This window comes from Grus americana, chromosome 3, assembly GCF_028858705.1.
Source record: "Grus americana isolate bGruAme1 chromosome 3, bGruAme1.mat, whole genome shotgun sequence".
Taxonomy (NCBI): domain Eukaryota; kingdom Metazoa; phylum Chordata; class Aves; order Gruiformes; family Gruidae; genus Grus; species Grus americana.
Genome location: NC_072854.1, coordinates 2,425,996 through 2,438,903, shown reverse-complemented (window position 1 = coordinate 2,438,903; position 12,908 = coordinate 2,425,996). Strand labels below are relative to the sequence as shown.

General features: G+C 40.8%; 1 protein-coding gene across 2 annotated transcripts in view; it reads left to right on the top strand.

The window, feature by feature from the left end:
- INTS9 (integrator complex subunit 9) overlaps positions 1 to 12,908 on the top strand; it is a 70,283-nt gene that overhangs the window by 17,808 nt on the left and 39,567 nt on the right. For both annotated transcript variants that reach the window (XM_054822267.1, XM_054822268.1), the window contains 3 exons: positions 4,105 to 4,225; positions 6,266 to 6,400; positions 11,338 to 11,449. In XM_054822267.1, coding sequence (XP_054678242.1) covers positions 4,105 to 4,225; positions 6,266 to 6,400; positions 11,338 to 11,449 — 368 coding nt within the window. The remainder of the gene's footprint in view (positions 1 to 4,104; positions 4,226 to 6,265; positions 6,401 to 11,337; positions 11,450 to 12,908) is intronic.

Genomic DNA, 12,908 nt, shown 5'->3' with positions numbered 1-12,908 from the left:
AGCTGCTCACTCACCCCTCCTATCCTCAGTGGGATGGGGAGGAGAATGGGAAAAAAACTCATGGGTTGAGATAAAGACCATTTAATAGGATAACAAAGGAAGATGATGATGATGATAATAATAATAATAATACGTAACGATCCCACCTCCCAGCTAGCTTCCCCAGCTATACACGGTGCATGACGTTCTATGGTATGGAATATCCCTTTGGCCAGTCTGGGTCAGCTGTCCTGGCTCTGCTCTCCCAGCTTCTTGTGCACCTGGCAGGGTATGGGAAGCTGAAAAGTCCTTGACTTATGTGTAAGCCCTACAACCACCCAGCAGCAACTAAAACCATCAATGTGTTATCAACATTATTCTTATCCTAAATCCAAACCACAGCACTATACCAGCTACTAGAAAGAAAATTAACTCTATCTCAGCTGGAACCAGGATACGTGTCTTGATGTAAAAGTTTACTAAAAATGAATTACTTCATATATTATAAAAGTAGTCTTGATATTTTCCAATATCACAAAGCAAAGAAATTAAAAATCTCAATTAACATATGTTTAGCTATATATTATACTCCCCTGCTGAGCTTAGGAGCAATCTTATCTCAGCATTATAGCTCTCACTCTTCTAAGGGCAGCAAGTAAAACATAGATGTAAAACAAAACTAAAGACAATAAAGTTGGTCAGGATTTTGCGCAGGTTGATGTATACTCTGATCAGAATAGTGGGGTCTTTTTTAATTTTGGAGTCCGATGGCCTGACCTGAACCACTTCTGAAGCTCACAGTGATATGAAGATAGAGGATTGGAGACATTATTCTCGTCACAGTGCTGCATGTGTTTTGTATGCATGGTTTAAAGGAGGATCATATATCTTGGAGCTCACTTAATGTCACTTTCCTGGTGGTCGTATTTTAGAAAAAGTACTACCCAGCACTTTGTGTGCTGTTGACTATTCCAGAGGCGAACACAGAGAGGTGATCTTTGTTCTGATTCAACTGCTATAGAAGGCTAGAGTCTTTTTGTTGAAGCAGTGTTTAAAATACATTTTTCTGTCTTATGTTGCTTGGGAAGTACTCTAACATTGACCGTTCCTCCTTGGTACTCTTAAGTAGCTGTTGCAATGGGGTACCAGTGGAGGTAGGAGAAGGTATAAGAGCCCACCTCTCGGGGTAGGCAGGACCAACCCTTCTGTCCCACTTACAGGACCTCTGCAGAGCACAGAGCACCGCCACAACAGGGTGTGTTGTTGGGAACCTTGATCGGATGGCAGGTCCCTCAACTTCCAGAAGTAAAATGCACACCTTGCCCAAATAGGAGATAGAGGCAGAGCAAAGAAATGCTATGCTAGTGGGGATAGCAAAACGTAACTGCTAGCCCTGCAGCTGTTTAGTAACATAAGTCTACGTATCATAAACTCTGCCTTGAGACTGGTACAAACCAGTGTTGTCTGTGAGCTGGAACAGGGCGACAAATCTGAATTCTCTTTCCAACTGTGCCCCACCTGTGCTCTGAGTTTCCCCCTTCAGCTCCCTATGCTTCTGTAAAACAGAGCTCCTATCCACCATAGAGGGTATACAGGGACTTAATTAATGTTTGCAAAGTGTTTTGAGATTCCTGGTGACAAGTGTCACGCAAGCGTGAATGGAACTGATTATTATAGCATGTGAGCAAACATCTACCGATCCACAAATTAACACCTGGCTAATAGCACATGCAGGGTTGGACTGACATCCGTTATTTAAGAAAATGTGATCCTTGGTGATTTTTTTTTTTTTAATACTTGGCTGTTGCTAGAACAGAATACTTATTACTTCTGAGTCTAACTTTAATATTTCAGGCCGATCAATCACCATTACTGCTTTACAGTTCAGCTAGTTCTACTTTGAATAGTTAGTATAAAACACAAAGTATTATCATCTTCATTAGATAAAACATTGAAGCATTTTAAATGCAAATACTGTATAAAATATAAGAAGTTCATTATAGTGGCTTACGTTTTGCCATTATCAGATCCAGTCTGAACTAATTGCTTAGCAAGTTTTATTACCATTGTTTTTTATTTTAAATGAGCAATCTCATGGAAGCTCCATAGATGCTCAACCGGGATATCTTTCATGCTGATTGAGATTCAGGAGGCTAAAGAGGAAGTTTGCCTTATGAAAGACACTTTGTCGATTACCTGTTTGATGGTTTCTTCTATCTTTCTATAAAGTGTCTGAAAAGGCTGTTTCCTGAGACAAGTGGACTAGTGGACAAGAGAGTACAGCATTTCAATCTAGTTTGGTACTGGTATCCTCCTCTCCCTTTAGACAAGAACATGTTATGTCATATACTAAATGTTATCCTTTGCATTGAAGAGGAGGAACTCTCTCTCTACAGATGCCCAGTTAAGAATACAAACCTCTGAGTTTCTTAAGCATAAATTTTGTGCACTAACCACTGGACCATGCTGCTTCTCGATACCTTCCTGTTTGTGGCTGCTCACATACATCTGGTTGTTATGAGGTTGTTCATAAGAGGATGGCGCCATAGTGTTAGTAGATTCACTCCAGACTTTAAAATATCCTCTAGTAACTTTCTGTACAGATTTTAAAAGCGTGGGTGACAAGTAGAATGCCAGCAGGGGCACATCTGAGGAACCAGCAGTCCTCATTGTCTCTGTGAGCCACTCAGCAAAGAAGGAAACCACTGGAGACTGGTCTCTGTTAGGGATCAGAGTATATTTACAGTGTAGCCACAGAGTCAAGGCTAATAGAAACCGTAGTTCAATCACCAAGGACAATTCCCCACTTTTCTCCATTACCTGGAGATATATTCTCCTCTTCCCAGAAGAGCAGCTCCTGAAAGCATCCAACACTAAATGCTTCTTATGGTAGGTTAAAGGCTTTTACAGGCAATTTGCTTCAGTGCAATGGTGGACAACTATCCACGTTGTTTGGCCTTTTGTTGCTTATGACTTCCCAAAAAAGACCTTGAACGCTTTGTTTGTTTCCTTAAGCACAGTATGCTTTCAGCCAGCATGTGCTGGAATTACAGTTATCGCACTAGACCTGTACAGCGGTCTTGGCAAAAGCTGGCCTTAATCCTTTCTTCAGTATCTTAAATTATGGAGGAGTTCACTGACCTAGTAGATAGAACAATAAATTAAATTCCTTTAAACAAATTGATCAAAGAAACTTGACCAATTTCCATAAATCTTTGGAAATTGGTTTGAATTAGCCTTTGATTTAGCATTGGTTTAATATACAAAAAAATCCTATTCTTCTTATGCATTTGGCAGCTGTGCTGCTTCCTGCCTCAGTTCATGTTGCTAAGGAAGATTTATTTCCCAGAAGTTAGCCATCTCTCTTACAGCCTGTGACATTACAGTTCACTTCTTCCCTTGACAACGCTGTCCAGCTAACTTGCAATGTCTATGAAGAGCAGAATAGATGGATTTTACTTTGGTGTAAAACATCTTAAATACTTCCGTGTAGAGGATTTCAAAGAGCTCTGCAGTGTCAGCTAATGTATCCTTCCTTGCCAGTACACTCGGAAGGCAAGTGGGGTATCTGAGTTGAAGGCAAAGAAGCCGAGGGGCAGGGGCATGGGCTATTGCAAGACACTGGTGACAAAAATGAGAGCAGAGCCAGCCTTTGTTCATGGTCTGATACCTGTATTTTAATCACAAGATTGTGGCTTCCTTTTGTTTCTAAATTCTTAGGATATGCAAAATAGACACTGATCTAAGATCCCAGTCATCTTTACCAGTTCTAGTGATGCATTTCATGTTCCCATGTCAGATCAGCCAACAGCTTTCATCAGTGGTGAAAATACCACAAGAGTTGCTATAACACCTTCATCACAGCTACTTCTTTGATGAAAGGGCTGAATAGGAACAACAACAGAGAGAGCTGAAGGAGACTGGTCTTTGGGGTGAGGCAAAATGGGCAGTGTAGTTCGGCTCCTCAACAGGCAGAAAGTCTCATTTCTCACTTTGAAGCACCAGGCATATTTAAAATGAAAAGGAAAAAAGAGAAAATTGAAGATCTGGAGAACATAAATGGGAATAAAAGCTGGTGGTCCTTCAGGAAGCTCTGAAATGCCCACACCCCGTTGATCTTTGCAGATTGCTGCCTGCCCCGCTGAAGGATGCAGTGGAGGTGTCTATGTGGAGGAAGTGCTACACCATGCCAGAAGTGAATGCTGCACTCAGTAAGATCCAGCTGGTGGGGTATTCTCAGAAAATTGTGAGTACCTGCAAAGCTGTCCCTCAGGTCAACGGTAACAACTTGTTGTTTCCCAGCTTTTCTCTGGAAATGTCCTTCCTTTTCTATTTTCCCTCTAGATCTTGTCTAAGGTCTAGTTACCCTCGCCTAGGAAAGCAAGACAAGATTATATCAAATGTGCCTCAGTCTGCATCCCAGGAAGGGTTCTTGTTTCGTGAAATCAGGGAGTATCCATTTGTTTCTCCTCTTCCTCGGGGAGGCCAATTTTAAGGCAGCGAACCTGTGAATTTGGAGCTGATGGTTGGCCCACTGAGAGCTGGGAGGATGTACCAAATGAATGTATCCTCTCGGTCTGTAAGCCACATCCCCTTCTGAGTTACCGTATCTCACTTCTGGGAATCTTTTGAGTGCTTTAGCCTCCACTTTATTTTATACTGCAAATTAGGCATTGTAAACAAAACCTAATGGTTCAACCTGAACTTCAAAAACTCCTTTCCCAGGTTTCCCAGCTAACATATGTTGTCTATAATGCCATTGACTATAATCCAGGGTAGTTTCTAGAATGAACTGAACCAACAGTTCAGTAGTCTGCAGATATACTGTTCCCTTATTGCTTGTAGGCAGCATGTGGGCCATGATACTTGCTATTGTTGCTCAGGGCTGTACGAAATAAAAAGGTGGATTAAAGTAAGTTGTGTGCCCAAAGCTTTTTATTTGCTTCCTTTTCTTAAGCAATGGGCCACTGAAGTCTGGAGGCTACTGTTAATGATTAAGATAGTTTGAAAGAGTAACCAGTGCTGCTGTGTACGAAATTTGGTGGATTTGCATTACAGCTGGTGAAAAAAGACCCCGAGTCACCACTAACGTGGCTGCTGACATAAGTAACAGCTGCAGCTTTGTCTAGGAACTGGACAGGTTGAGGGCATTTGGATTCCTCGGTATCCATAGGTGATTACTGTTCATTTTTGACTATCCTCACTGTGTGGATGCATCTCACCTAATTTTAGACCTGTGCATCTGAGCCAATCATTCTTTCATAGTTACTGAGAAAAATGAGACATTTTTAGAGCATGTTTTATCTCTTCCCAAAGCAAACTTTTAAAATAATCAAATCCTAATTAGCCAGTTAACCCAAAATATGACAGCATCAAGAATGGTTTGTTGTCCACTTTACATGTCTGCACATCAGCAGAATCTAAAGCCTTGGTTTACACACTCTGAGGGAAGAAGTCCCTGTTTTGTTTTGCAGGGAATCCAAATATGTATTGAGATACTGGAAAAATCATTAGTGCTGCATGAATCAGGTACTTGTTCTATTATTCAGTAACCAGAAAGTAGATCACATTAGTGAGGTATACATGGAGGCTTACTTTCCTTTCTCAAAACAAGTATAACACATCACTGTGTACAGATAAAGCAATACACTTTCTAATTACACCTGGAAAGGAGACAACTGTCAGGCTGCTTATGCTCAGAGCTGAAACTGAAATTTGGATTGAGTTTGCAGGGAGTTGTTTCTAAATCACCAGTAGATAGCATTTAAAAAGAAATAAAGTTAGAAAGTGAGTGAGTTTGAATTTGTTTATGTTTTCCACAGCAAAATGTGTAACCCAGACAGAGTTTTATATTAGTACAGAACTACTTGTCCTTTTTTCCCCTCCTGCTGGCCAGTATCAATAAAATTCGGCTAAGGGAGTGTAGAGTCTTCAAAGATGTAAAGCTTCTTCAGTACAGCAAAGGCAGGCAGAGGATCAAGATCACGGTTGATTCCTCCATTTAGAGTTATGGTTCAGTGTGACCTCAGATGCCATAGGATACACATGGAAGAGAGACTTTATGAAGGCCCTATCTCAGGAAAAGCTTTTCTCAGAGCATGGGTCCTATTAGAGACAGGTAAATAAAAACAGCAGACATAAAGCTCGGGAAACTAGCTACATAAAGGCTTGGAATAGTAGAACTACTTTTAAAATTGATATCACCGATAATAAAGTGATTCTAAAATGACTTGTTCTGACTTCTGTTGGGGGCTCGCTCAAGTTAATGTCTTACTGTGTGTTTCAGGAGCTGTTTGGTGCTGTGCAGGTCACCCCTCTCAGCTCAGGCTATGCTCTTGGAAGTTCCAATTGGATTATCCAGTCGCACTATGAAAAGGTTTCCTACGTTTCAGGATCTTCTCTGCTCACAACACACCCTCAGGTACAGCCACTGACTTTTGTTAGTCTTCTACAGGGGGAAGTGTCTTTGCCCCAAAAAAATAGCAGGGCTTATTGCAGCTGGAATCAGGTGTAGTATAGAAGCTGTACTAAGGCACCTCTATTAGCAATTGGCTAGACTTAACAGGCATTGAGAAGACATCCTACCCTGATACGTGGACAGGTATCAATAGTTACTAGGGAAAAAGAACTGAAATTCTTTGTTATCAATGATTTGATGTTAGCTTACTCACCAGCTGTGAAATTCTCCTTCACCTTAAATAGGAAATTTTCAACAGAGTTAAACAATAGAGCATTAGTGACTTTTCGTAATATCCATATTTCACTGAAGAGTCTTTACAGACAGTTCACAGACTGCTTCTATATCACTTCTGAAACATCCTTCCTTGGGAGAAATGATAGCTAACTGGCTGCCAACTTTTCCACCCCGCTCTGCTAAGGGCAAAGTCTTTATAGTGCTGTAGATGTAATTTCCAGTAAATTAATTCTCTCTAGATCCATAAATTCTTAGTGGAAAGAATGGCTTGAAGTTTGCAGTATTGTGTGCTTCAGAAGTTGTCAAAATAGTTAAAAGCAATATTAGCAGGAGGTATTTAAAAATAATTTAGAAAATGTGTCAGGTTCATGATCAGTAAGTAATTTCCCCCAAGGTGAGTATCTTCTAAAGAGCTTTGCTTCTGAGCATCCTTCATTTAAAAGCTTGATCTCAGGTGCTGAACAACTCCGATAGATAAACCAGCCTTAATATTATGGCTGTACTCAGACGCCTGCAATGATCAGAGTCTCTAAATTCCTTTTTCTCATCAGCCTCAGACTGGCCGGGGTTGTGTTTTTCGTCACCTTCTAAGTGAAGGGGCGGCAGCAGTATTTGACAATATATGAATGGAATATTTCACTGAGGAGAAACTTTGCACTATAGGAAGTGATTTGGTAACGGAGAGTGTTTTCTCTTCATTGACATCAAATGCTGATTCAGTGTGTCAGGTTAGATTGGCCATGCTTCATCATTTTCCAGAGGTGAACATTCCTCTGGGTACTTCTGGTAAAATCCCTGTTTTTAAGGAAATTCCCTCCCTGTGGCAGGGAGTGGTGTGTGAACGAACTGCCTGGTAAGAGCACAGCCCATGGGCAGCAGATCTGCACTCACTTACTGCAACCTGCAGGAGAAGTGGTACCAGTTAGACAGGGCAGTTGCAGCTTGAACAAGTGCAGGAAAATGTCCTGGAAGCCCACCTGAAACCCTAGGGACTTACTCAGTTTGCTAACAAAAGATGAAATCTGGACTATTCATGCTGCTGACAGTGTTGCTTGTGCCACATGCGCTCCGAGAGCCTCATTTTTTAGCCTACAGCCCATTGCACTTTGCGTTATTTTATACTAACACACGGTTTGAAGGAATAGCTTACCAGATAGTTGAAATTACATTGTTTTCCCTTTTCTTGTTATTTACCACATCACAAATGTGACCAGATGTCATTTGCATATCAGATATCATCGTCTTATCATTGTCTTATATTTGCTTCCAGATGGTTGTTGAAGACAATGGATAGTTTTTGTCCTAGCGTTAATCCCTGTGAATGCCAGTACAAGCTCCTGCAATATGGCAATTCTGTAATGACTAGTGGTTTTTGTGAGCTTCCAACCAGCTCTTCCTCTGTTTGATGTTTGACAGACATTATGTAAAGATAACAATATCTTGAGTGGCACAGAGTCAACATTGTGTTTAACAAATCGGCATTTTTTCATCAGGGAGTGAAAAGTTCTTTGTCGAACCTGTTTCTCCATAGAGTCATGGTGAGCAGTCATAATGAAATTCCTGTCTTCTAACAGTGTATGAAAACAGTCACTGCGTTTTGTTTTAAAAATTATATCCAGTTAATCAGCATACGTTTACGTAAAAACACATCCAGAGCTTTTTGAATAATAGTAAAACCTTAGCACTTTTCCAGTCTTCTGGAACTCCCCCCATAGATATTAAAAATGAGCTTCAGTTGACTAGGCTCCCATCAGCTGTTTGTTTAGGGTGACAAGACACAGATTATTTGGGCATGCAAATGGTAAAATGCTTTGTCCTCTTACGTCTTGTCTAATATAGGCAGTAATAGCCTGGAAAGTATTTCTTCTCTCAGGGCGCAAACAGGATAAGGTTCATCTCACCTAACTGCAACTGGGCCCCTACCCAATCCATCCCTCCTCCTCCCTTCTACCAGCACTGGGATTTAAGTGCTGACATAGTGGAGATGGCAGCATGGGTGACAATTAGCAGTCATGGGAAGAGAGTCTGATCGCTTTTTTGGTATAAATTACAGCTTAAAGTTTTCTTGAATTAGTAAGTTACATCTAGGTTACATCTATAATCGGCAGAGAGTTACGGTACATCTGTAATAATCAGTCCATCTCTATTAACAGCAGATAGAAAGTGAAGCAGTTAGCTTATCTTAGACATGGCCCAGGATGTACAGATTAGCTGGAACTGGGTGCAGTGAATGCTGGCAGTTGGGTTGATCTTGGATGCGGCAGTGGGAATATCTTGTGAAATCCTCAGCAGGTCTGTAGGAAGTGCAAGTGAAGGGTTCAGCAAGACTATTCATAGCTGCTGAAAATAACTGAAGAGCTTTAAAGGGTTTGTTTGAGAGTTCGGTCTGGCACTATTAATTGTTCCCTTTACTTCTGCCTTCTGGCAGATGGTTTCTATTGAAAATTTTGCCTCACCCTCTACTGAGGCTAGAATTGACACCGTTGCCATTGAAGTGGAGAGCAGGAGTTGACAGCACAGGTTCAGACATGTCACTAAAAGCCTTTTAAGACATATTCTTTACATTAACACACAAAAATCGATGCAAGCCCTCTCAGTGCAATAGCAGCTGAAATTATGCGTATCTAATATGGCATAATCATTATGTACATTATCACAGGCAGATTCGATATTATTTTTTATTGTATTAGTGACATTTCATTTTCACGGACACGCTATGGAGAGTCAAAGATTGCAATAAATCTCACGTAACAGGTCTGGTCCTACAAGGTGGTACACAGCGTAAACTTCTGTTGAAGTTGATCTGAAATTCCCCTGCATGTTTAACAGAGCAAGGTCTTTCTTAACTACTTAAGAATGGCACTGAGGGACTGTGAGCAAGGGAATTAACTGCACAGTGATCTTCTAAGTTCCGTAGAGGAAATCTCTTCATCAGTCTCTTCTGGTAGAAATCTCTCCTGTTTGGTGAGACTGCAGAGGGTCTATTGAGAATAAATAACGATAAAGTACCACAGAGCTGGCTGCAGTTGCCCACCTTTGCTTGAAGAGTAGCTGTAGGAAGTGCATCCCAGCCCAGAGCGAGGCTAAAAGTTAACTTTTAGCAGTAGTGCATCTGCAGAGAGAGAAGTGGATTTTTCCTTTTCAAGATTGAATTATGCTAAATTTTGAGCATCAGGAATATAAATTTAGTATTAGGTCACATTTAAGTATAATTTCTGAATATCTACTCTATGTTTGCTAATGGAGAGCAGTGGGTATGCATTTTCATTCTACTGTAATAAAATGCCAGTATAAAACATGTCAACTGATTGACCTCAGTGAAAAAACCGTGAGCTTTTATGTAGAGTTGAGGCAGAAGCAACGTTTACTTTGACCTTAGCCTGCCTGCCAGTGGCCAAGTGCCGTGCTATTTCCTTGGACCATTTCATTGTCGTTCCCTCTGCTACATCTGTGAGCCACAGGATAGACTGTGCAGATGTAAACCATTCGGTCCCCCAGGAAGCAGACACGGCGTGGATAGATGCTTGTGAGAGCTACCTTCGGCGCTTTAACCACGTAATCTAGGATTGTACCTATGACTGTAGGTCATCAGTACAACATGCACTGTAGACCCAGCGGATTAGAGGTCATGGCCCAGTGTAGACATCTATTTCACTTTGACATAGCTTAGCCTCTAGCACAGTCTTCAAAGAAAGGTGTTGGAGGAGGGCATAGTGCTAATCTGATTCACTGGGGGAGACTGGTGAGCCAAGTTCTATTTTCTCTATTCTTTTAGCTCTGGCGTTGCATTGGAAGCACTACTTTTTTGTATGGGGTTTTTCTGTGCAGTTGAAACTATGATTTTTCACCTGTTTTCAGCTACTAGCTTTTAAGGAAATAATTGTCTCTTTGGCCTGATATTAATAGCTACATTAAAAAAACAATATGTGATTATTTCTTAGATAAATAAAATTTATCAATATTAAGGAATGTAAACCAATTTCTCTTTTCTGCCAGCAGTAGCCATTTACCATTTCACAAAATCAGACTTCTAAAAAGGCCTGTGCAAACAACCTGAAATTAGTTTTTGAAAGTCACGGTTGGAATACTGCAGGTGGAAGAGCAGACTTCACAGTCAGGGGAGAGCCTTGTGTGGCATTCAGATTCATACACAAAATTGAGAGCTTCAAGCCCAAAGTCCTTTGCTGATCTCATCTCTTTTAAAAAGAAACCACTGAATAGCTGAGGAAAATGTCACTGACCCCTGTAGACAGTGAGCCCTGGAAATTAAAGCTGACACCTTGATTTGCAAAGGGAAGCGAGTTGGAATGCAAGTGTTAAACCCTTCCTGACTGCACTGCCACATCCTAAGCAATGATTGTCTTTTCAATGTTTGGCTCCTAAGGCCATGGAATGATTAGTCTACGGAGACTACTTTGAGATGGATCTGGTTACAGTTCCATTGTTTGTTTTGGGCTGTAGTAAGCAGGTAAACAGTTGTGTGTGTTTTTATTAACTCCAGTTCAGTTTCCAGAGATGGACGGATGTTAAGTTTAAAGCGTTCCAGGTGTTCTCCTTCTCGGTCACTGTATCTGTTACATACTGCAATCCTCTTGGTGCCAGGCAGAAAAACCTGTGTTGTAACTCTCACGTTACTCATTTTATTTCACTGTGCTCTATTTCAGCCCATGGACCAGGCTTCTCTTAAAAATAGTGATGTTCTCATCCTGACGGGTCTTACTCAAATCCCTACTGCTAACCCAGATGGAATGGTAGGAGAGTTCTGCAGCAACTTGGGTAGGTCGTTGAAAGAAGTCTTTTGCCTATTTTATCATCTTATTCATTGCTTTGGGTGGGAAATAATTCTGAGATTCCTGGAATTGAATAAGTTGTCCAGCTATAGCTTCTGGCATAAAACTAGCTGTTTAGATTTTATGATGTGCTCCTGATGTCATTAATACAGTAAGTGCTTGGAGAGACACAAGTTGTACCTAAAATGTTTTGGAATGGAACAGGTATAATGAGATTTAATCATCTGCTGCTCTTGGTTTGCTATGTTGCTTAGCTGCCAACAGACTACGTGTTGCCTAGATTTTGGATATTGTTCCCAGCTGAAATATTACTATTTCCTTCCTGTATATCAGCCAGTGTAAAATCTTTACATGCTTTTTTATGACTTTCAGTTTTGAAAACAAGCACATCTGCTTCCCTTCTTACACCTGATTTTTAAATATTATCAAAAGCAAACAGCACAATCTCTGTTAAAAAAAAATCAAGATATATTTATAGACCCCAGAAATATAAAACCTAATCAGACGCTTTCACAGCTGGAAAAGCTGATAATTGCAAAGCTGCGATATCAGTGTGAATGGCAGCATTTTCCAGCCTGTTCGGAATGTCACATCCAGTGCTGTTCTCTCCTTTTCTCCCCTTCCCCCACCTCAGTTCCTCTGTGCCCTCACCCTTCTGCCATCAAACCACTTTCTCATGTCTGTCCTGCTGTATATTGCCTGTTCTTTTATCAGAGATCTTCCCTTTATTTTAAACTAACTACTTTTTACCAAAAGGACTAAAAAGCTCTTGATAGGACAATTGTTGCACAGGTTACCAAAAGACGTTAGAGGTCTAAATCGGGGAATCCTCACTGTAAGGAAGTGTTCTGGTCTCCATTAAACACCTGTGAGAAATTGGAGCTGTAGTATTTAGGTGGCTTACCCAAGGTTGCAGAGTAAGACTGAGAACAGTGCTGAAGTGCAAACAATTCTTAGTCTTACTTTTTACATGTGAATGTACCCTTGGAGAAGAAAAAAAACATAATACTTTGGATTTTTCCCCATTTTAAAATCCTTGTGCATATTCACAGATGGTAAATATCTATGTACTGTCTCACAGGCCCGGTATGAGACTGCCATGGTAGTGGAAGGCAAACAACACAAGGGATGTGGTAGATTTCTCTATCAACCACCATCTCTAAATCAAAATCAGATATCCCTGTTTGGGACAAGTTTCAGTTCAAATTGGAGTCATAGGTCCTGTTGTGGGATGTACAAGGTGAAATTATGTGGTTTTGTTTATATGAAAAGATGAGTAACAGGGTCAGGATGATTCCTTGTAGTGTAAATACCTATTAATGGAGTGTGTTTTGGCATTTTATAAGAATGATAGTCTTGGATTATGCCAAAGATCCTCTCTGCCAACATCCTCGCTCCAGCAGGGATCATGAGCAGATGTCTAGAGAAGAGTAGAAGAACAGAGG